At 50.8% G+C, this 24,269-nt stretch overlaps 1 protein-coding gene across 2 annotated transcripts in view; it reads left to right on the top strand.

Annotated features, from left to right (window-relative positions):
* Positions 1 to 24,269, top strand: part of VASH2 (vasohibin 2) — a 41,151-nt gene that overhangs the window by 2,850 nt on the left and 14,032 nt on the right. For both annotated transcript variants that reach the window (XM_055583001.1, XM_055583000.1), the window contains exons 3-7: positions 6,768 to 6,856; positions 11,237 to 11,293; positions 12,053 to 12,127; positions 19,512 to 19,893; positions 21,943 to 22,058. In XM_055583001.1, the coding sequence (XP_055438976.1) occupies positions 6,768 to 6,856; positions 11,237 to 11,293; positions 12,053 to 12,127; positions 19,512 to 19,893; positions 21,943 to 22,058 (719 nt within the window). The remainder of the gene's footprint in view (positions 1 to 6,767; positions 6,857 to 11,236; positions 11,294 to 12,052; positions 12,128 to 19,511; positions 19,894 to 21,942; positions 22,059 to 24,269) is intronic.

Here is a 24,269-nt window from a genome sequence, read left to right as displayed (position 1 = left end):
TACTCACAGCTCCCTTGAATGTTATGAGATGGTTCTCTTGGAGTGAGGGAAGGACTTGGAGTCAAAAATCAAGCTATTGAATCCTAGTCCTGGTTGTGCTACCTCTAGCTTCGTGACCTAGATCACTCATTTAAAAATCTCCCGCCTTCGTTTTCTCATCTGTAAAATGGGAGTAGATCAGGTAGGATGTAAAGTTCTTTCCAAGTCTCAAATCCTATGGCGTTATGACCCGTTAATCTTCAGGTTTCCGGTGATCTGTGCGATACCAGAGGGGCACTGGACTATTCTGCGTCTTCCTTTAATCGTCTTTGTCCACAGGTAGTTCCTTTCATCTTTTGTTTTTTATGTATCATAGTTCCCAGATCAACTCACTTTCCTTGTCCTCTTTCTAGGACAATTGCTACTTTGTCATCAGTCAGTCCCGGAAAGCAAGCACAATATGAAACACAATATGCTGAATGTTGTCTGAGCAGCTTAGAACATACGCCACTACTTCCGGAGACCTGTACTTTGATACTTCTATTATTGTGGCTGAATTCTGGGTTCTTAAAAAAGAGTGTTCTTTCTTTTCTTTCTTTCTTTTTTTTTTTAATATAGTGGCCATATCATATTGTACTTTCACAGTAACACTAAGGTCACATGAGGGCTTCTGCCAAGCCAGGACAACCCCAGCCTGAACGTGGGCATCGGCTTTTTGAACCTAAATAAAGAACTTCACTTTTCTCTCCTACGTTGTATCATGATGCTTGCTTCTCCATCTTCAGCCCCACTGTAGCATCCCCTCTCCCCTGGTTCTGACATCCCCCAAACTCTGACTCTGCACAGGCCCTGGGATGGAAACAGCTTTTTCTTTTTTAAAAGTTTGTATTGGCATATAGTTGCTTGACAATATTGTGTTGTAAATCAGCTACATGTATACATATATCCCCTTTTCAGATTTCTTTCCCATTTAGGTCACCACAGAGCACTGAGCTGAGGGAATAGCTTCGAAAACTCCCGCTTCCAGGTACCTCTGATTCGAAGGCTATACCTGCACTCAGCTCAGCAGAGTTTTTCCTCTGGGGCCAAGTCCTTTTCTCTTTTAATCAAGTCAATATCTTGCTGAGGAATTTGTACAGAAGCAGGGGGTAGGGGAGAGTGGTGGTAGAAAAGTTGGAGAGTTTCAGGGAGATTAACCTTTTGATGGGCTTCCCAGTTGGCTGAACAGTAAATAACCCTCCTGCCAATGCAGCAGCTGTGGGTTCGATCCCTGAGTTGGGAAGATCCCCTGGGGAAGGAAATGGCAACATTCTCCAGTATTCTTGCCTGGGAAATCCCTTGACAGAGGAGCCCGGCAGGCTACAGTCCATGGGGTTGCAAAAGAGTCAGATACGACTTAGTGAGTAAACAACAACAACAAACCTTTTTTTTTTTTTTTTTTGACAATTGAATATGGATTAAGAAAAGAAGTGAGCAGGGTAAAGTGTCAAAGACCTAAAAGGAGGACTGAATGACACTTCCTTTGACCACAGGCATTCTGTTAGTAAGTTCTGTCCAGAGATCCGGGTGCCCCCACTGGGAAAGGGGGGACAGGTGTCACCTGCTCTGCGATCCTCCTTCTAAATGTGTGACCGCAGGCCTCTGCCCTACTGGTTACTGGCTCTGAAGTTCCAGCTGACTAGGTGAAAGCCAGGGTTTTTTAGGGATAGTGCAAGAAAGCAGCACGAGTTAGTTGGCTGATAATCAAGGTTGGGAAGGAGAGGCAGAGAAGATGGCTGGCTCAGAAAAAATCAGCTGAGCCAACTAGGAGTCAGCGCCTCCTGCTTCTTGACTGCCTGGAGCCCGACTCTCCTGGGGCAGACAAGCAGATGGATTCAGCGGGAAACATCAAGCCGTTTCTTGCAGACGCCACGTTTTTGTAACTCATCCTCACGTTGATCCCAAATTGGGACATAATTCACATTTAGTGGACTCCGCTTGGCCTGAGTGAAGAAGTGTGAGGGCTGTGGAGCCAGGCTTTGCGGCAGTCAGGGCTGCTCCTGTCGCCTGCTGGCACACATGGGCAGCTCACTTTCTCCCCTGTCCCGCGTTCCAAGCCATCAGTCCCCACTTCCTGCTCAGCCTGAGGATGTGACCCCTGACTTCATACCAGGTTACCATCAGCAGATTTCTGGGGCCCAGCCCGGGCTCAAGAGTGATGTTCCGTGCTCCCCTCCAGCTTGCCAGAGAAGATTCTTCTGCCTGGAACCTGCACAGTGTATGGTACATTGCCAGGGCAGGGATGGCAAAAGGCTGTGCTTTCTCTCTGTACTTTCTTGTCAAAGACTCGTGGTGCCCGGGGCTCTCGCTGCCTCCTGGCTCCTTTCCTGGCTCCTCCTTCTCGCCACATGGTGATGTATGGGGATGACACACACTGGTGTCTGTCCACATCCTTGCTCCTTGAATGCTTCTGACAGGTCATTGCGTTTGGCAGGGATGGAGTGAAAGAGAGCCTGTCCGCAAAAGCTGGCCTGTGGTTTGTTTCCTTTTTCTTCTTGAACAACGGTCTTCCTGTCCATCCCCCTTCCCCCACCCCCTGACCATAGGCACAGTGCCTACGGTGGTAGGAGCTCTTAGAGGGGGTGGTTTAGATTTGTGCCTTCTAGATTCAGCCTTCTTCAGCTGGGATGTGGCTTGAGAAAGTTGGATGCAGTTGGCAGGAGGGACTTGACAGGGACAGGAGAAATCTAGGTTGAAGTCTTGGGTGAATCAGGGCAGGAAAATAACAGGAGAGACTTTCAGGACCCCAGTCAAGGATGAGAAGAAAAAGGAGTGTTCCCCGGGCTTTTCATGAAAAGGCTGTACCAGTTAATTTTCCCATCATGCCACAGGAGAGCATCCTACCAGGACTGGGTATCCACACTTCAAGATATCTCTCTTTATTGGAGAGGCAAAAAATGATATTCTGCAGTGGCTTTAATTTTTCATTCTTAAATTGTGCACTGGAACATTTAAAAAATATTTATTCACTATTTGCATTTCTTTGTGAACTGTCTTTTCATGGTCATTTAAAAAATTGTGGGAACATATAATTTACCATTTTAAGTGTACAGTTCACATTGTACTTACAATTAAGTACATGAATTACTTACATTACTTACGTGTAAGTTCGCATATACTTACAATTAACTTCACGAATGAAGGATATTAACTCATGTAATTCACACTGTAAGTAGGTTCACATTGTTGCACAACCGCTACCACCTTCCGTCTACAGAAGTTTTTCTTCTTCCTCGGCTAAAACTTTGTACCCATTAAACACTGAGTTCTTATTTTTCCCTCCCTCAGCCCCCGGCAACTGCACTTCTATTACTACTTGGCTCTATGAATTCGACAGCCATAGTAACCTTATATAAGAGAGATCATTCGGTATTTGTCGTTTCGTGACTGGATTATTTCACTTAGCATCATGTCTTTGAAGTTCTGGCTTATATAGCAAGTGTCAGAATGTCCCTTCCTTTTAAGGCTGCATCGGAATGCGTGGGCTGTGTAGTGCATTGTGTTCACCCATTATCTATTGATGGACACTTGGGTGTCCATCTGGGCCATTTTCTTTTTTTGCAAATACAAATGTGCCTGTTTTTATTGTAAGCTTACCTATATTACCTTCCTGACCATATACTTTAAAGAGACTATTTTTTTAAATTTATTTTTTTATTGAAGGATAATTGTTTTACAGAATCTCTTTCTTTTTAAAAATATTCACGTATTTATTCAGGCTGCACCAGGCCTTAACTTAACACGTGGGATCTTCAGTCTTTTGTTGGGGCGTGCTGGCTCTTTAACTGTGGCATGTGATATCTAGTTCCCTGACCAGGGATGGAACCCAGGCCCCCTGCCTTGGGGGCACAGAGTCTTAGCCACTGGACCCCCAGGGAAGTCCCTGGGGCCATTTTCTCTTCATGAAAGCCCAGAGAGTTTTATTAACTTCTTCGAAGTGTGAACTCTTCATGAATTACGGACAGTAACGCATGGCCCCCACGTATCCACGGGGGGACATGGACGTTTTCATTCTCTTCCTTCAGGCTGAGACGGCATCTCTGTGATGCTCCTGAGTTGAGCCTCCAGGGGCTCAAACTCTGCTGATTCTGTTTTCCATTTCCTGAAAAGTGGACACCATTCAGACTCCTCACCCCCCGTCCAGACCCCTGAAAACACACCGTTGATGAATAATGATTAGCACAGCTAACACTTAAAGAGCCCCGCGCGCCGAGCCCCAAGTTGCCTGCTTTTTACATTAGGTCATATAATCCTCACCGCCAGCCTGGAAGGTCTGAAGTAGATGGTATTCTTTCTTATTTTATCAAGAGGGACCTGGAGGCTTAGAGGTGGGGGCAACTTGCCCAGGGTCCACAGCAGTTAGGTGAGAAAGCAGGGACTCATAATTACCCTGCAAGGAGCCTGCCTGGTTTGCCGTCCGTTGGCTGTGGGGGTATGGGCGGCCGGAGGCTGACCCAGCCTGAGCCCCCCGCCAGCTGTCCCAGACGGCAGGGTGGGCTGCAGCCAGATGACCTCATCCCCTCGGCAGTCCCCAGCTGGGGTTTGGGGAATGTGGCCGAGGCTCCTGCACTTGCTCTCAGCCGGGGCTGAGGTAAGCGGGCAGCTGTTTTGAAAAGCCCTTGGGCGCCACTGGGCTTGCTATTCTGAGGACCAGCTGCCCCCTGACTCCCACCCCCAGCATCCGGCTCTTTCAGGCTCCATCGGGCTTGGGGGCATTGAAATCACTTGGTGGTCGGCCCCGAAAGCTGACTCAGAACCAAGTGGCTCTGGCTTCCTCAGGGCTTTGGGCAAGGGACGTCCCTCTGGGGATCCCTCAGGTGGCCGGTGACTCTGTGGGGCGTTTTCCCGTGCTTGCCAGCTTTTCTACTAACTAGGTACCAACCCCGCTTTCTGCCTGTGACTTCATGAACTGTGCCATTGCCCTTTTGGTGCCTGTCCCACCTCCCGCTTTGTACCTGGCCCAGAGCTCGGAACACGGGAGGCGCAGAAGAAATGGTTGTCCGCATCTCCCCTGCTTCCTCACTTTTGTATGAAAGCTCTGGCACTTTCTTACACAGAATTCCGGGTGTGGGTAGATCTGTGAATGTTACTGCAAAAAAAAAAAAAAACAGGGACAAGCTTCCCCGTGTTTGCTAGGGCAGAAACACAAGGACATGCTTCGTATTTTGACCCCCACGGGGTTGTGGGGAGGACCATGTAAACAAATGTTCAGATGGGAACATTTTGCTCCCAAAAATGACTCTCCATGACAGGAATGTGATTTGAGTTGATATGTCGTAAGCAAAATGTTTGCAGAACAGCTGTGTGAGCGTGTGCACTCCCAGTCTCACATTTTCTTTTTCTCTCTCTCTCTCACACACACATGCACACACACACACATTGCACCTTGGCTGTGAAATAGGATGTGTGGCTAGTTCTTTTTTAAATAAAAGCAATGGAAGGTGTAGAAGTTCAAAGAACCTCCTGCTTCAGGCCCAGAGGCCCTGCGCCCTCCAGCTTGGATGTAGGGCCTGAGACTGCAGAGCTGGGGGCAGAACCAGGGACCTTCGTGGGCCGTGTCTAGCTTTGGTGCCCACAGGCTGTCCAGCTCTGCCCCCAAGTCTCTTCACCAGTGGCTTCCCCTCTATTTCACCAGTGGCTTCCCCTCTATCAGCTAAGCACTCCGTCCCCAGGGTCTCCCTTTCCCTGTTTTCTTCGAGAGTGGAACTAATCTGACCTGTGGCCCCTTCTGCTCCTCCCTAAGCGACGCAGGCCTCCTCGCCCTCCTGCCGGAGCTGCCAGCCCGCATGGGCTGGCAGGCCCTGTCCCTGCGTCTCCCCACCAGAGGCCAAGGTTAGAAGGAAAGTAAAGGAGAAACTGCCCCTTTTCTTCCCAGGAGTGACTGGATTAGAAGCACTTGCTTATTTTCACTCTTGGCCTGGTCGGCGGGGTGGCTCAGAGCTGAGCGCCATCTCAGCTCTAAGTTCCTAAGAAGAGGCACTTACCTCCCACTTGCCAGTCCTGGGTGCTTTTGCTCCCTTCTCTTCCCAGCGGAGGGTAAGACCTTCAGACACTCAGTGTTGACCTAGAGACAGATTAGGAAGTGCAGGGGAGACTGGCCGCCAGGAGGGGTCAAAAGGTAAGACAGCTCCTGAGTTGGAAGGGATGCCCTTCCCTGGGAAGAGTCGAGACAAGAGGGGCATCTTTACGAATCCGCTCGGGGCTGGATTCAGGGAAGGGGTGCCACGGGCAGTGCAGGGGGTGGTGTGGAGAAGAAACGCTAGGTGCAGAGCCATGTGCCTCCCTTTGGGGCACCATCATCTTGCATTCAGAGGTGCCCTGGAGAAGAACACAGGTTACCCCAGCCACGCAGAAAAGTGTTGTCGTGCAATCGAAGTGTGAGGATTAATGGAGCACCTTGAAACATCCCAGCCTGGGAGGGGAGGGTGGGACACTACAGGGCACTCCACTCAAGAAGAGCGGAGGCTCCCACAGGGAGACAGGCCGTGTTCACGCAACACACAGAGAGCCGTAGGGAGCCCTTGCGACGACCCAGGGCAGGCTGTGTGCCAAGGGAACACAGAGGACGTCGGCAGGGGACTGACTGGTCTGGGGAGACCTTATCCTGGAGGCACCAGTTGAATGGGTGCCCGGGGCAGGGTGGCCAACTGAGCTTGGGAGCAGCTCTGCAGTGGTCCTGACCCTTGGCCCACCCTGAGGCACTGGGCCCCACAGCATCTCCTTGACCATCTCTCTCTATTTCTCTGCAGCCTTCAATACCCCAGGTTCCAAACTACAGGCTGTCAATGACGATCCCAGACTGGCTCCAGGCGATCCAGAACTACATGAAGACACTACAGTATCCTTCCGACCGGGGTCAGAGGAGAAGACCCAGCCAAGAGGATGGGCATGGTGATCGCAAGTCTGATGACCTGTCTGTCCGCAGATGGTCAGCAAATGCGGTGTGAGGTTGATGAGGCCAGGGACGGAGGGACGCTGTGATGTGAGAGTCTAGGAGTGACACTGGAGGGCCATTGCTGTGATGCTCAGACCCTCTCCCTTTAAGCAGGGTGTGGGGCAGCAGGCAAGGGGCGGCCAGGCAGTGGCGGGCAGTGCCCGCCCCTGCTCCTCCTTCTCTCTCCCTCCTCCCTCTCAGTCATCCTTGGCTCCTTCCATCTTTCTTCCTGTGCCAGCTTCCTTTTCTCTCTTCCCTCTAGTCTTCTGCTTCCTTTTCTTTCCTCTCTCTTTTTGGCCTGATGCTGACCACGCATCATCAGCAAGAAGCTCATCCGGTGCCTTTCGCACCTGGTACTCTTGCTCTGCCCAAGTGAGTGTGGCTCTGGGCTGGGGTCCCCTCCACTTCGCGTGAGTTTGAAGAAGAGCCAAGTTGCCTTGTGGTTCCTGGCTGGGTGCGGACCAGCCAGCTGTGGCTCTCTTTTCTCCTCTGATCTAAGGAGTGTCTGCAGTCAGGATTAGATCAGTTCTGAGCACCTGCGTGAGCTACGGTGTAAGAACCAAGGGGGCGGGGTCAGATGGTCCCCTTGCCTCAGCTGGTGCTTTATCCAGGATAGGGGTCAGACGGGAGTCGGGCTGAGAGCGATGTCAGTGAGCGGGAGGGGTTGTCTGCCTGAGTGAGTCAGGGAGCATCTTGGCTCAGCCAGCGTCGGGCTCCCTGCCGCCATCCTGGCCCCCAGCACATGGTCCATGAGGTCAGGCCTCTGCTCACCTCTGTCCTTCCTCCCTAAAGACAGAGAGCTTAGCAGAGAGGATTTCACGGGGCACTGCACACATGTCCCGCCTGCCCCGGAAGAGGCCTCCCCTCTCTGCTACGGGCAAGAAGCCGTCCTGTGGACTTATATGTTTGCCCTGAAGGGAAGGGTGCTAGCAGATGAGAACAGCCCCTTGGTTGGGTGACCCCTCTCAGTTCCTTCACAGACTGTGAACTCCCTGCATGGTATTTTCCCAGTAGAATCCTAAAGTAATATTAGGGATTAGAAGATAGCACCAGCCGCCAAGGCTCAGGCTGACAGCCCAAGCCCAGGGAAGGCTGTCTGATTCAGTGCTGATCACCAAATTGGGAACTCGCGTGGGGAGCTCCCTGTGGCCCAAAAGCATAAACTCTTGTCAGAGTCAACCTGGAGCCCCAAGAGCTGAGCCTTCCTGGATGTGACTGACTACTCACAGAACATTCCAGAAGGTGATGGAAATTAGAACTTAGAATTGCCCACCCCACTTCTACTTGGGGCTTCCCTGACAGGTAAAGAATCTGCCTGCAATGCAGGAGACACAGGACACTTGGATTTGATCCCTGAGTTGGGAAGGTCCCCCGGAGGAGGAAATGGCAACCCACTCCAGTATTCTTGCCTGGGAAATCCCATGAACAGAGGAGCATGGTGGGCCACAGTCCTTGGGGTCACAAAGAGTCAGACACGACTGAGCCACTAAGCAGGTCCCTTCTCCTTAGGAGAGGGTCTTCACAAGGATCGTCTGGCTGGAGATTAAAGAGGATAAGCCTGGGGAGAAATGCATTTTGGGGGTCCGTTTGCATGTGCTTTACATATAACTGCTCTTTCTCCCATAAACCCTGCAGCACACTCTCAGTCCTGAAGGATCTGCTTTTTCATTTTTCTCTTCGCTGACCCGTTGTGATGGTCGCTGACCTGGATCGGTGACTGCAGAGAGGGCCAGAGAAGCGAAAACATGCCCCGTGCTGCCGGGATCAGGTTCCGGGTCACCTTGCCGTTGGAGTGTCCTCCCTGTTCTACCCTCTGACCAGCCTTGTATTTTGCAGTTCCACGGGCCTTCCTAGTGCTTTGTCCTGGACGCAAGGACTGGTGCTAGGGTCTGGGGACCGCTTGGGGCCAGCCCTGACTGTGCAGGTTTTCAGCTGGGGATGCAAAAGGGTGAATCCTGCCTTCCCTTCTGTCAGCCTCACAGCCTTGGCCAACAGGGGCGCTGGCCTCGCACAGGATTCTGGGACGTGAAGTCTGTAGTCCTGAGCTCTGTTGTGTGGGGTGCAGCCTTCTGAGGGTGAGGTCTCTCTGTCTCTGAAGGCAGCCGTTTACTGGAGGTTCTCCTCCCCAGCCCACTTTCAGGGCTGATAACTGTAAGGGACTGAGAAAGGATGGTCAGGTAAATTTTTCTTAATTATTTTTTTATTATAGATTTGTCTCACTCTATGCACTAGATGTATAAACTAGATATAAGCACGGAGGGAAATCTGGGCATATAAATAGAACTTTTGCCTATTGCATTCTACTTTTACATTCTTCCCTGGTGGCTAAAGAAAGGTAAAGAAAGTGAAAAGTGAAAGTCGCTCAGTCATGTCCAGCTCTTTGCGACCCCATGAACTTTATACTCCATGGATTCTCCAGGCCAGAATACTGGAGTGGGTTGCTGTTCCCTTCTCCAGGGGATCTTCCCAACCCAGGGATCGAACCCGGGTCTCCTCCCAGGTCTCCTGCAGAAGAATGAACCACCGTCTGAACCACCAGGGAAGCCCAGAAGGTAAAGAATCTACCTGCAATGCAGGAAACCCGGGTTGATCCCTGGGTCAGGAAGATCCCCTGGAGAAAGGAACAGCAACCCGCTCCAGTATTCTGGCCTGGAGAATTCCATGGACAGAGGAGCCTGGCGGGTTCCAGTCCATGGGGTCGCAAAGAGTTGGACACGGCTAAGCGACTAACACTTTAAATATACCAGGAATCTCACTGTTTGAATGAAATCTTTGGTAAAGTGAAAAACCATTTTACAACGAGACTGTGGAGCCCTTTATTTTCCTGTTACCTTCAGGGTTTTGTATATTGTATTTTTAAAAGCTGAGCGGGCCTTTATTGTTACGGGTTATTCTTATGGCTCATGCTGGTAATTTCCCAACAGTTGAGCCTCTTAAAATCATCCCCTGCCTCCCCCCACCCCTCATCAGTCCCAGATGGGGTGACTGAATAACATCCAGGGCCAAGACCATGGCCTGAAATCAGAATCGCCAGAGGTGGAGCCCAGAACCTGCTTATCACAGACTCTCCAGGAGGTTGTTAAACACGCTTGTGTCCTAGGGGCCAAGCGTGTCTTTGCCAAGACAGGAATCCCAGCCCTTCTCAGGAGGGTGTGCAATGCCTTGAGGTGATCATTGCTTCCCTCTGCAGCTGCCTGTACCATTGTAGGGGCACGCATCTAACCTCATACTCCACTCCTGGGCTACAGGTTCAGGCTTCATTGGCACCTTCCCAATACGCACTTTTCCTGTAGGATTTTGTTGGAGGCAAAAAAGAGAAACAGAAAGTAACTTTTCTTTAGGTTCAGAAAAAATCAAGATCCAGTGTCAAGAGAGCCTGCTATCAGAGAAACTCCGGTCCCCTTCCGAATGAGCTGATGAGGGCTTGCGGGTCTCTGAAACCTTATGGGCAACCAGCTAAACCCCTGTGGGGTAATGGTGTCAGTCTCCTCAGATTTAATAATCCATGCCAAGTGTCAGTCAGATGGGACATGGAAGAAATGTCTCCCCAGTAAACTCTGCTGCAGTCAGTATGCTCTTGAGAAACTCTACTGCCATCTATCTGGCCTCCATGCATCACCCTTCCATCCTTCCAGCCATCCAGCCATCCAGCCATCAACCTACCCTTCTGTCTGCAGCCAGCCAGCCAACCTTTCATTCATCCATCCACCTATCCTGTCTTCTGGTTTTTAGTATTTATTTTATGATTTATTTGTCTGTGCCTGGTATTGGTTTTGGCCACAGGATCTTTGGTTGTGGCATGTTGGATCTAAGAATATCCAGGGAAGTCCCACCTAACCACTCTTCTGTCAACCCCATTCTTCTTGCCTTCCTTTCATCCACCCACTTATCCATCCATCCATCTACCCAGCCATTCACTTATCCCTCATATTTAATAATTTTTGCTAACTGGAATATGTTGGACTTGTGCCATGCTTTAGGGTGATACAAAGATGGTAGAGAAACAGTCCCAGCTCTCAAAGAGATTGAGGTGAATTAAGACATGTAGTCAACAAAACAAAATACAGAGCATATTGAAAAGAGCTAGTCTGAAGTTCTAGGGTGCTTTGGGGCCTTCAGGGCAGGTCAGTGAGGAGGAAGATGCTGTTGGTGATATTCTGGCTACTGGACACCTAGAAAGCCCCGACTCCCTCATCCCTTCGAGAAATCAAACATAGCTTCCTCTGTTGGATTACTGGGACCTTTGGAGTTTTCTGTCACTTTCCCTTTACATACTTCACACAGATACAATCATACAGGGACCCAGTTCTTTGAAATTAGGAAGATGAGACCGCTGAGTGGGTAAGTGGTGCATGGTCTATGGACCAGGAGACTGTGCTTCTGTCTAAGAACTGTCATCTTTCTCTCCCACTCTTGGTACTTGATCCCAGTGCTCAAACATTCTGGTCCATAAGGGGTGAGGGTGGGGCTGCCCAGGACCAGGGTGGAGGTGAGACTGAGGTCTGAGCCACTCTGGACAGCCAAGCTCAGTGGTGGAGACTTTACTCAGGGATGGGGGAGGCGTATGAAATTTGTTTTATGTGGCCTTTTTTACTTGCTCCCTTGTAACATCCCTTGTCCTGGGTTAGTGGGAGGGTACTGTGGATTAGGGGCACTAACCTCACAAAGGGTTTCCCAGGTGGCGCTGGTGGTAAAGAACCTGCCTACCAATGCAGGAGACCCGGGTTCGACCCCTGGTTTGGGAAGATCCCCTGAAAGAGGGTATGGCAACCCACTCCAGTATTCTTGCCTGGAGAATCCCCATGGACAGAGAGAGGAGCCTGGTGGGTTACAGTCCTTGGGATCGCAAAAGTCGGACATGACTGAAGTGACTTAGCATGCATGCACACAACCTCCCAAAACTACCTCTTGGAGAGAGGAGTGGAGAATTTAGGAATTTTAGTTCTGCCAAGTACGTTTCCAGCCTCCTGCAAGGCCATTTCTCCCCTTTCCCTCCGTATTCCTGCATGCTGGGCCTAGCGTGGAGACTTGTGGGCTGACACATAGACCAACCGCATAATTAAAGGAACCTGAGATCCTTCCTTGTGCTCTACCCTACAGGTTAATGGAAACAGCGAAAGAAATGACTCGGGAGTCCCTGCCTATCAAATGCCTTGAAGCTGTCATCCTGGGCATGTATCCTTTAAGGGATGTGAGCTTAAATGTGCTCTGTAGATGGTAGCATCGCTCTGGGCTGGTTGTGCCTTTCACATCCTAGGTCCTCAGAGATGATGCTGGTCATCTGCGTGGAGGGAACTGTCAAGCTCTGCTGGTGCTTCTCTTGAACTATCACCATCTGGACTTGAACCAAATCAGAGCTCAGCTGCTCCGCCATCTTCAGTGTAACCTGTGAGCTGAAGCCTGCTTCGAGGCTGGCTCCCGGGCCAGACCGCTTTAGTTGCGAGGAGAAGTCTAGCATCGGGGGGACTAGCGAGAGCGTGTGTGTCATTATTTTTTTGCATTTACCTGGCATTGCAACAGGAAGGACACGCCCATGGGATTACTCAAACCCATCTGCAGGAAGATTCTCAGCGTGGACTGTGGAGGGGCAGTCCACCATGCGGTGTAGTGTCCTGACCCTACAGGACATAAGGCTGAAACCAGGGTCTGGATGCTTCACACTTTCCATTCCGTTTTCCACTAGGCACCTGGCTCCTTAGCCGGAGGGGAAATACGGTCCAGAATAACCGTGATGACCCTTGACTTCTTAGTGGTGGCTGCAGTAGAACGTGATCTGGTAGAAAAGCAGAGAAATTCCCCATCCTGGGACGGACGGCTTGGGTGAACTGGCCAAGGGAACGCAGCCAGACATGAGCTCGAGGGGTGGCCCCAGGTTAGGACAGGTAGGTCCTTGAGTGCTGTGCTGAGAAGGGTAACTTTTTCCAAAGACAGTGAGCAGCCCTGCCGAAATCTCTGGAGCAGAGACCAGACATGATGAGCATGCACTCCAGAGAGACAGTTCTTGGGGCAGACGGAAGGGCAGCCGGGGAAGGTGAGATTGCATCTGTGAAGCCAGTGAGGAGCCGTTCCCTCAGGGGGTTGGCGGTACTTGAACCGTGATCTTGGCCTTGGGGATGGCTTTGAGGGGACAGTTTCAAAAGATCTCAGGGACTGAGAATTAGCTGGCGTTGATGCAGAAGGAAGTCCACGAGTACAGGTTTCTGGATCAGTCGACCATCTGTGGAAGATGGGCTGGAGGAAGGTGAGAGACTCGGGTGCAGACCTGAACTCAGACGTAGCCGTGAAGGTCGAGGAGGGGAGTTGAACGTGTCTTCCATGAGTGGAGCTAGAGGAGAGAGGCCATGACTCTGCATTTCTGGTTTGGCAAATTGAGTGATCGGATAGTAATGCCACCATCCACGAGGAGGACTGACAGAGGAGGGTCAGAGTTACGGGGAGGTGAGTTCCGATTTGGATGTGTTGAATTTGAGGTCCCTGTGGGGCATCGGGTCGTGTATTAGACTGTGGCGCTCAGGAGGAGGGTCCTTGCTGGAAATAGAAACTTGCAGGTGGTGGGCGTTAGGGGTGGCCGTGGTTTCAAGGATGACATCCCAGGGTTTTCTGCTCTAGTTGGACACAAGGAGCCGTGACAGAGACTGAGGAGGGCAGTTAAGAGAAGTGGAAAGGAAACCAGGAGAGAGAGGAGACTCAGACGTCAGCGGGAGGCTTCGGACTGGGGACGGGTCTGGTCCGTTTTCCTGGCCCCCCTGGACATCTTCATGGGGAAAGGAGCTTTGCCCCTCTCGTCTTCAGACCGCTGTCTGGCCGGATCTGAAACACGACTGTCCACAGGTGCCCAGGCTCGCGCCTGAAGAATGGGAACTTGAGTCTCGTGGAGGCCCTTGCCCACGCCTGCAAGTCATACCTCCCCGCTGCTCCCCACCCGGGAGATGGACATGTCTGGGAGCCCAGCAGGCAGACAGGGGTGGGAGGTGGGGAACAGCAGATGGCTCCAGGCCCCACCCTTTGGAGGCAGGAGTCCACACAGCTGTTGGGCAGAGCCTCCTCTAAGTTTAATGGGCGAACAGTTGTTGGGGATTTGCTGGTGGTGGGTGAAGGAGCCCCTCGCCGTGGGCGCCAGCTGCCTCCAGACCCTCTGCTGGTGGAGGTCTCCGGGCCCCTGGACGGAGGTCATCTGGCGTCACACGACAGTCCTGTACGCGGCAGTCTTGTCGCCATGCAATTGCATCAGTCCAAGTGGAAATTAGCTTAGGTTCCTGGAGTTGCTTAAACCCTCGGGGTTGGGGGGCGGTACCTGTGGCCAGCCCCAGGCCTGTCCGGATCCGAGGCAGCCTGTTCTGGCCCTCTTTTGTTCTTACCGTTGTGTCATTTTGGAGAAGTGGAGGGAGGGTGGAGAAATACTGCCGAACTCAGGGAAATTTGACTCTTGCATAGACAAGAGAGACAGAGCTGGATTCTAAAAGTGACGGCCTCTTTGTCTTTGCTCCGTCAGCATCCCTGTGGCCTGCTTTCCTCCCGGGCACAGCCTAGGGCGAACTCGGGTCATCCGTCTCCCTCCCACAGGTCCTTCCGCAGGTCCTGGGGGACGAGGGGTGCGTTGATGACTCTGAAACAGGTCGACTCGGCTGCTTCTTGGAACCCTGTGTCCATCAGCCTGTCCTTGTTTGACGTGAGCCGTGAGCGTTGGAACCCTGTGTCCGTCAGCTTGTCCTTATTTTCTCTTGTTTGACGTGAGCGTGGAGTTCGGGATTCCTTCGTGAAGGGCCACTTCTTTTGATCTTGGTTTTGTGATCGTGCTGGAGAGAGAGAGCCTTGGGGGTCATGGCACTTCTTTGGGGGGGCCCCATTGGCCCTGGTGGGGCTTAATCCTGCAGCTCAAGTGCTAGGGTTTCTCCAGTAATAGCTGTATTACCAGAGGCAGAGTAGGCATCGCCCCAGCAGGCTGGGTGCTGGGCCGAACCTCCCTGGGCTGGGGGCACTGCTGCGCTCTTCCCAATTAAAGCTCAGGCTACTTCCCAGTCCTCATCCACACCTTCTAGTCCCCTCCCTCTCGGTTCACAGAGACTCCAGGTCCCATTGATTGCCGGAGTGATGGAGCAATTCTGAGTGAGTGATGACTCATCACAGGATGGGCTAGTGGTCCCTCCGGTCACTCCCCACTCTCTCTCCTCCCCTTGACTGACTCTGCTTGTCCCGTAGAAATTCTGGTGTGGTCACACCGAGGCCCCTTCTCTGCTGTCCCTGAGGTGGCTGGGATTCCTCTCTCTCAGCACGGATCGCATTGGGGTGGGTTTTTTCAGTTTTACTGAGATAAAATTGACTTAAAGCACTGTGCAAGTTTAAGATGTACACCGTAATGACTTGACATATATATTGCAAATGCAGGGTTTCTAAGCATTGTAGTGACATATTCATAACTTCAGTTCAGTCGCTCCGTCGTGTCCGACTCTTTGCGACCTCATGGACTGCAGCAGGCCAGGCTTCCCTGTCCATCACCAACTCCTGGAGCTTGCTCAAACTCATATTCATCAAGTCGGTGATGCCATCCAACCACCTCATCCTCTGTCGTCCCCTTTTCCTCCTGCCCTCAGTCTTTCCCAGCATCAGGGTCTTTTCTAATGTGTCAGCCCTTCCCATCAGGTGGCCAAAGTATTGGAGCTTCAGCTTCAGCATCAGCCCTTCCGGTGAATATTCAGGACTGATTTCCTTTAGGATGGACTGGTTTACATTTACCATTTTTAACTTTACAGTTCAGTAGCATGGAGGACATTCACGCTGTTATACGGCCATCACCACTGTCCATCCCCACCACCTCCTCTTCCCAACTGAAATGCTAAGCCCATTAAACAGGGTCCCCAGCCCCTAACAACCACCATCCTACTTTATGTCTTTATCACGAGTTCGACTCCTCCAGATACCTCATAGAGTTGAATCATACAGTATTTGTCCTTTTCTGACTGGTTTATTTCACATACACTAATTTCCTCAAGTTTCTTTCCTGTTGTAGCATATGCTAGAATGTCCTTCCTTTTTAAGGCTGAGCTATTGCATCGTATGTATATACCGCGCATTGTTTATCCATTCACCGCTTGAATAGGCCCTTTGGTTATTTCCACTTTTGGGCTCTTGTGAAGAATGGTGCTGTGACATTGGTGTGCAAGTATCTGTTGGAGTCCTCGCTTTTGGTTCTCTTGGGTGTGTACCCCAAGTACGGTTGCGGGGTCATATGGTAATTCTGTGTTTAATTTGCTTGAGGAACGGCCATGCTGATGGTGTTGTGTCCTCCCCCCCGCCCCCGCCCCGCCCCGGCCACACCACGTAGCATGGGGATCTTCCCCAGCTGGGGATCAAACCCTTGCCCCTGGAAGGAGAAGCATGGAGTCTTAGCCACTGCTCCACCAGGGAAGCCTCAGTGTTGTGTCCATGTTCAGTCTGTCTCTCTGTCAGACTTTCGGGGAAGAGCTGTGGACTTCATCTTTGACTCCACAGCCCTACCTAGCAGTCTGGCTGGGATAGGAAGTGGTGTTTGTTACACTGACTTAACTGAGGAGTGCCCTTGTTCCAGCCCCAGAGAACTCGCCCCAGAAAGCAGGGAAGAATTTATGTAAGAGGACCCAGAAGGATGTGATTTCACTCCCTTACTGCCAGTTAACCTCACGTGATAAAGTGAAGAGAAAGCAGGTAACCATTTTTATAGAGAGGAGCCATCTGTGATTAAATTGAGGTCAGACAACAAGACTTCTTCCTTTTAAGGGTACCTGGATTAGCCCTATACTCTGTGCAGGCCTTTTTTTTTTTTTAATTACTTTTATTTGAAAATTTTTAATGTAATTTTAAAGGCTACTTTCCATTTACAGTTATTACAGAATATTGGCTCCATTCCCAGTGCTGTACAATACATTCTTGAGCCAGTCTTACACCCAACAGCTTGTTCCTCCCCACTTCCCATCCCTATGTTGCCCCTTCCCCCTACTGGTATCTACTAGTTTCTTCTCTGTATCTGTGAGTCTTGCTTCTTTTTTGTTATGTATACTGGTATGTTGTGGTTTTTGGATTCCACATGTAAGTGATATCCAGTGTTTGTCTTTCTCTGTCGAGTGCAGTCCTTTTAAGCATAAGGAGATGTATCCTCACAACGTAAGGTTCATCCTTTCAGCAAGCATTAACCAGACACTTCTGTGTGCTTGGCTCATGGGAGGCCCAGGATGCAAAGTATAGCTCCTGCCCTTGTAAGATACAAACACACACGCACAGTGCTGGGTGAATAAGCGCCAAGTGCTCTGGGAGCTCTTGCAGGGGATGCGGGGACTTCACTCACACTGAGGAAGGTCAGGGAAGGTATCACAACCAGGAAGTGAGGCTCTTCCAGTCAGGGTGTGGCCTGTGTGAAAGCGAGAAGGTCCGTAGCATCCTTACCACTCATGATTCTTGGGAGACCCCAAAGATCTCTGCCAGGTTTAAATCCCTTGTGTTATAAGGCTGACCTGCAGGAAGCCAAAAAAGAAGTTATACTGAAATAGGGACATGAGGTCGTGTACAGTGGGTATAGTGGTTTATATTTGAAAGTTTCATAGGTCACTTTGGTCTCAGCTTTGTAATGTGTTTGTTGTTGTTCAGTCACTAAGTCATGTCTGACGCTGTGACGCCATGGACTGTAGCCCACCAGGCTCCTCTATCCTCCACTGTCTCCTGGAGTTTGCTCAAATTCATGTCCATTGAGTCGGTGATACTATAATCATCTCATCCTCCGCTCCCCGCTTCTCCTTTTGCCTTTAATCTTTCCCAGCATCTGAGTCTTTTCCAATGAGTCAGATGCAGTCTAAAGGTCATTTAAGATTTTCAGTTATATTTGACCTCATGTTCTGGGGGAATACGTGTGCTGAGGGCAGTGGGCATAGATCTGTGGATTCTTTATGGTCTCAGGGTGTATCCTGCAAAAATGTCACGGGTCGGGAATTCCCTGGTGGTCCAGGGGTTAGGACTGTGCGCTTTCGCTGCCAAGGGTGCTGGTTCAATTCCTGGTTGGGGAACTAAGATCCTGCAAGCTGTGCAGCCACAAAAAAGCAAGTTATCACGGATCAGCTGTGGGTCAGCGTGTGGGGGAGATGAGACAGTACAGAGGATGGTGAGCAGGGGCTGAATCATGGCAGACTTTGCGGAGGGATTTGGACTAAGTCCTGGAGAAGTGAGAGACACTGAAAACGTAAGTAAAAGAATGACATGTGCTGCATTTTGGCTTCAATAGATCATTCTGGCCACCGTGTAGAAAGTGAATTGGAGCAGAGATAAGAAACGGTGAAGACAAGTTCCCAGAGAGAGGAGAACTGTACCCACTTAGCAAGTATTAATACTTACCATGCACAAGCCAGCTTCCTAGGTGGCATCACTGGTAAAGAACCCGCCTGCCAGTGCAGGTAGATGTAACAGACACGGGTTTGATCCCTGGGTTGGGAAGATCCCCTGGAAGAGGGCACGGCAACCCACTTCAGTATTCTTGCCTGGAGAATCCCATGGACAGAGGAGCCATGCAGGCTACGGTCCGTGGGGTGGCAAAGAGTCGGACATGACTGAAGCGACTTAGCGTGCACGCATGCACCAAGCCACCGTGTTAAGAGCCTGGCTTGTTACTTACGTTAGCAAAGCCTGGTGACACCAGCCGTTTTCAGCAGAGTGTATCTGGATTTTTAGTGTCTCTCTTCAGAAGAGCCGGATCTGTGAGTCAGCATAGCCACACCAGGACCATCCAGAGACTTGGATATAGACCTGAGGAGGTGGTGCCTCTTGTCCAGCGTTGCAGCGTTTGGAGTCTGTGGGACACTTACTTGAAGCTGTGCGCTGTGGAGTTGCTGAGCCCAAACTGAGTTAACAGAGACTGGATGGCTCGACCCCAGTGAGCCAGTCCATGGAGAGGGCTGAGCTGTGTCACCAAGCGGTCTGGGGACTGAGGGGAGCCCGGGGGTCGGGTTTTGCAGGCAGCTGTCCGGTGGTACCCAAGGCTGCTGGCATGGGTGTGCCAGGGCCAGTGAGAGGAGCAGGCGAGGTGCAGGTGTGACGCATCCTGACACCATCCTGTCCCTTCCCTTTCCATCAGTTGGTCTGTGTCTTTTCCGTCTCCACTGCCTTGCCTTGATTCTGGTTATCATTTCTTCCCACACCATTGCAAAGGCCTTTGAAACCTGGTCTGCCCCACATACCCAAGTCAGAATTAATGACTGAGAACATCATTCCAGTGGCATAAACTGACTTTTAATAGCTTGTCATCCCCTGTAGAGCACCAGGTAAAGAAAAAGTACCTTGTGCTTGTATTTATTTAATTACTAAAGAAGAAAGGAAGTCTTCACTCTTGGTCCCATAAAATTTGGTTTGGTGTGCAGCAGATAGCAGATATCTCAAAGATAGTGAGTGAATCCTTTATAAGAGGATTGATCTGGAAAGATGAGGTCTGGGTCTGCTCAGAGGCAGGGGAGTGGATCCCCTGGCCATGTGGTCCACTTCCCCTTCCTGGGAGTGCAAGTTCTGGTATCTTCAAGGCCTCTTCCTTGACTCAGATTGTCTTAAGATACTTAACGAATGGACAGCCTTCCATCGAGCGATTCCCCATCAGCTTTAAAACCTACTTCTCAGGAAATTACTTTCACCACGTTGTGCTGGGGATTTACTGCAATGGCCGCTATGGCTCGCTGGGCATGAGCCGAAGGGCTGAGCTGATGGACAAGCCATTGACCTTTCGGACTCTGAGTGACCTCATCTTTGACTTTGAAGACTCCTACAAGAAGTATCTTCACACAGTCAAGAAGGTCAAGATCGGACTGTATGTCCCCCACGAGCCTCATAGCTTCCAGCCCATCGAGTGGAAGCAGCTGGTCCTCAATGTCTCAAAAATGTTGAGGGCTGACATAAGGAAGGAGCTGGAGAAATATGCCAGGGACATGAGGATGAAGGTCAGTGCAAGGAAGGCAGATAAGGGATGCAAGACCCTTCTTTCATTTTCCCTCTCTCTGTCTCTCTCTCTCTCTTGCCATGTGCCCTGTGTTTCTGAGATGGCCAACAGTTTCTTGAGGTTATCTTGTTTATTAGCCACCTTTTAAATAATTTTGGGGACTTCCATGACAGTCCAGTGGTTAAGACTTCAGGCTTCCACTACAGAGAGCACAAGTTCAATTCCTGGTCAGGGAACTAAAATTCCACATGCCAAGTGGTGTGGCCAAAAAATAATAATAATAAAAAATTTGTAAAGGATTTTGTAAGGCGATTTCAGAGAAAAAGAGAGCGAGCCCAGCAGTCAGGCAAGAAAAGGAAATTTATTAGAGGGAAAAGAGAAGGTGACTGGCTCTTAAGGAGAACCAGCATTCTCCCTTTCTGATGGAGTCCTTCTTATACCCCACCAGTGAAAAATTCTCTGAAGGGGTGGTCGCATAGCCGGAGGTCTAGAACCTGGTGGTCTCGTAGCTTTGAGAAGATAGGCGCCCGTGAGATAACAGGATGCCATTTGGGCAATTTGGTTAGTCTCACAGATCACTGTGATTTATTCTTTGTTTGCCAGGTCGACATAACGAGCCGTCTAATCAATGAGACCCCAAGTGGGCCCTATCAGATCTGATTTTTGACATGGACAATTTAAGTTTCTTTGCATTTACTACTTTAAAAACCAGAGCTAAAGTCCATGTGGGTGTTGCAGCTGAAGCAAAGTCATGTTATATACCGAGTCATGTTTTATCTCTGGTTTGCTTTGTGAGTTGTAAAGCCCTTGGCATAAAATTCTGACCTGGTGTCATAGGAGCAAACAAAGGAGCACACATCCTGCCACAGTTTCATAAACGACCATGTCACTGCCGAGGGGACAGGATGCCTGCTTGTCCTTGCCCCTCCAGGCCTTGTGGAGTCACTGAGGGCTGTGTCTACACCGAGGCCCACAGGAGAAAGTGATTATGCCGAATTTAGGCTTGGTTGTGGTTAGCACCTGGAGACTTGTCATCTTCACTTGGTAGCACTTGGAACGGGGATTTTTTTTTTTTTTCTAGTCACACCATGAACTTGTGGGATCTTAGTTCCCCGACCAGGGATCGAACCTGGGCACACTGCAGTGGAAGTGTGGGGTCCTGACCACTGGACCACCCGGGAATTCCCTGGAATGGAGATTCTTGATCCTTTGAACCCACTCTGCATGCGTGTGGGCTTCCTGGTGGTACTAGCGACTAAGAACCTGCCTGCCAATGCAGGAGATGTCAGAGATGCAAGAGAAGAGGGTTCGATTCCTGGAGGAGGGCACGGCAACCCACTTCAGTATTCTTGCCTGGAGAATCCCATGGACAGAGGAGCCTGGTGGGCTACCGTCCATAGGGTCACAAAGAGTCAGACATGACTGAAGTGACCTAGCACGCATGCATATGTGCATGTGTGAGGGGGGAAAGGATCCAGGGAAGAATAAACTGGCTTCTGGGGCAACATGGATGGGACTTTGTTTTCACAAGAGGGGAATTTACTGAACAACCAAACAGCCCCAGGAGGCTGAGGCACTGGGCTGTCTGTGATGGGGGAAGGGGCACAGGGTCATCATGCCATCCTCTGAGCAGTGGCCCCTCTGCTTCTTGTGGTGACCTTGTGACATCAGGTCAGAATTTTATGCCCAAGGGCTTTGCAACTTACAAAGCAAACCAGAGATAAAACATGACTCCGTATAATCTGATAAATTATACAGCAGGGTGACCCACTCATCCTGGTTTTTCTTTTTTTAACTTTTTATAATTTCATTATTTCTTTATTTTTGGTCGTGCTGGGTCTTGGTTGCTGCACTCCATCTTTCTCTAGTTGCAGCAAGGTGCCTCATGAGAGAGGCACCTGGGTGGCTCAGCCCTCCTCCCGGAAGTCTTCCAGCCCAGGGCCTTGGGCAGCATGGGATGACGAGGGGCGGGGCTGGGATGCTGGGCTTCAGGAAGGCAAGGGGAGGGTCCGTGGGGAGCTAGCGCGGTGACTCCTGCTATCTCTTCCAGATCCTGAAACCTGCAAGTGCCCACTCTCCAACCCAAGTGAGAAGCCGGGGGAAATCCCTGTCCCCCCGCAGGAGGCAGGCGAGCCCCCCAAGACGGCTTGGCAGGCGAGACAAGTCGTGAGTAGTATCCTCCCCTCCCCCCGCCATTCCCCAGCTCAAGGCCCAGCACGTACACTCGTGGGGTTGTCCTGAGCTTGGCATTCGAACCAAATGGTGATCTCCAAGAGATGGGCCTCTTGCGTGGGGACATCTCTGACGGCAAAGGTCCCCCATGCATGTCACCCCCCCAGTGCTCTTACCCTCCTAACGGTCAGATGTAGACACCACTGGAGGGATAAGCCCCAGACACTACGAGGTGGAGAAGAGCCTGGAAGGAGCCCTGGCCTTAGAGTTAGGGAGCCTGGGTCTGGAGTCAGCTCAGCTGCTTAGGGAGCTGTGGGGCCTTAGACGTGTTGTGCAACCTTTCTGGGCTCACGTTCTCTCACCCCAAAAATGAGACCGTTAGAAGGGATGAACTTGCCTGTTACTAGAACCTTAGCCCTCTGTGCCCAGTAGAAAGTGCAGTTGCCCTCTGTGGATGGTGGCATCAGAAACAGCACTTGGCCTCTCCTCTCTCCTTGGCTGGCTGTACCCTCCTCTGTTTTAGCCTCGAAGCTGGTGACTCCTCGCCTCCTTCTTAGATCAAAGTGATCCACTTAAGATATGACAGTTGGAGATGCTGAGGCTGCCCAAAGTAGCCAGTGGTAATCCCCTGGCAAATACGTGAGCCATAAATACACTGGGGAAAAAAAAATACTGCCTTGATGAATACCAGCGGCCTGCTGTGTCTGTCACACGGGCTCTCACCGTGCAGGGGGCCCAGGGGTGCAGGGCACAGGGGCCCCGGCGCGTCCGCGCATTCGCCTTGCAGCCTGGGCAAGTGCTTGGGGGCGTCTTAGTTTCCTTGTGTGTCAAAGAGGATCAGAATGCCTTTCTTGCCTATCTCACAAGGTGCTGTAAGCTCGGTTAGATGATGTGATAAGAGCGGTTTGTGGATGGTGAACTGTGTTACACAGCATGTTGTTACCGTCACAACATTCCTGTAGTGGGAGGAGAGAGTGTTTCACAGTTTTCCTTTTCAGAGGAAGGAACCAGGGCACAGAAGATCTTGTGCTGTGTCGTGTAGTTGGCCAGCGACAGAACTGGGGCTAGAACCCAGGCCTCCTGACTCTGGGAAGGTGGTGGGGGAGGAGAGGACAGGATGAAGTATTGTCATTTCCAGGGAAGATTTCCCGTTCATCTCTGTTCCGCCTCCCACTGCCAGTCCCAGGCTTCTGCACCAACAGCCAGGAAGGTCTTGGGACTGGAGCCCAGGGTTTGAAAGGGGAGGAATGACCATCTGGGAGGGTTGGGTGCTCCTATAACTGAAGGTCAGAGTGGTTTCTTTTTTCTTTTTCTAAAAAGTTTTAATTGGAGGATAATTGCTTTACAATATTGTGTTGGCTACTGCCATGCAACAACATGAATCAGCCGTAAGTATATGTGTCCCCTTCTCCTTGAACCTTCCCCCTCGCCCCCCTCCCACCCCATCCCACCCCTCTGGGTTGTGCGACACGTTGAACTCCCTGTGTTATGCAGTAACTCCCTGTGGTTTCAACATAGTTTTGTCCTTTTAGGGAGCAGGGTGGCTTTAGACCTGTCGTACATGGCCTCTGACCCTATTCCTGCCCCTAATGCTGGGCAGCACCCTTGATCCTGCTGCTCACCTGTCTGTCCTCTCTGATTCAGACAGCCATTCATTACTGTCACTGAACAAAGCAGCTATGGTCTCAGAGGACTATGGACCTGGAAGCCCTTCCCAGAGGGTCATTGGGCAGAGTGTAAGCGGCCCCGCCCGAAATGGGAATCTATTTGGTGAGCCCTGGAGTCGGGGAGTGTAGCCTTTAATCTGCTTGGTTATGCTTACTGCCCGTGGAGGCCTGAGTCCTCTCCTGAGGAGCTCTCAACTCTTCAGCAAACGTTGCATGGTCCATAAAGTCTTGCTTTCCCCTCGAGACTCTGGTATCCAGGGCCCAGGAAACCCTAGGTGTTGTGTCTGATTGGATTTTTGCACAGGATGACCATCGTTGGTTTTTAAGGCAATTCCTGTTGGGGTCATTTTACTTGGATCCACAGGAGGTTTGCAGTCCAAGGCAGATTACGTTTTTAACTGCAAAAAGTTACCATGATTGCCCAGGGATGGTAAAGCCCGTACGATCTTAGAAGCTGGTTATAGAAACAAAAGTTGGAATGACAAGCGGCTGGTGAAGGTGCTGGTTTGAATGGAGGAAGAAAGGAGTTTGAATTTGG

This window comes from Bubalus kerabau, chromosome 5 (genome assembly GCF_029407905.1).
Source record: "Bubalus kerabau isolate K-KA32 ecotype Philippines breed swamp buffalo chromosome 5, PCC_UOA_SB_1v2, whole genome shotgun sequence".
Classification (NCBI taxonomy): Eukaryota; Metazoa; Chordata; class Mammalia; order Artiodactyla; family Bovidae; genus Bubalus; species Bubalus kerabau.
The sequence above is the reverse complement of the archived record's forward strand: the minus strand, read 5'-3'. Positions and strand labels throughout refer to the sequence as shown.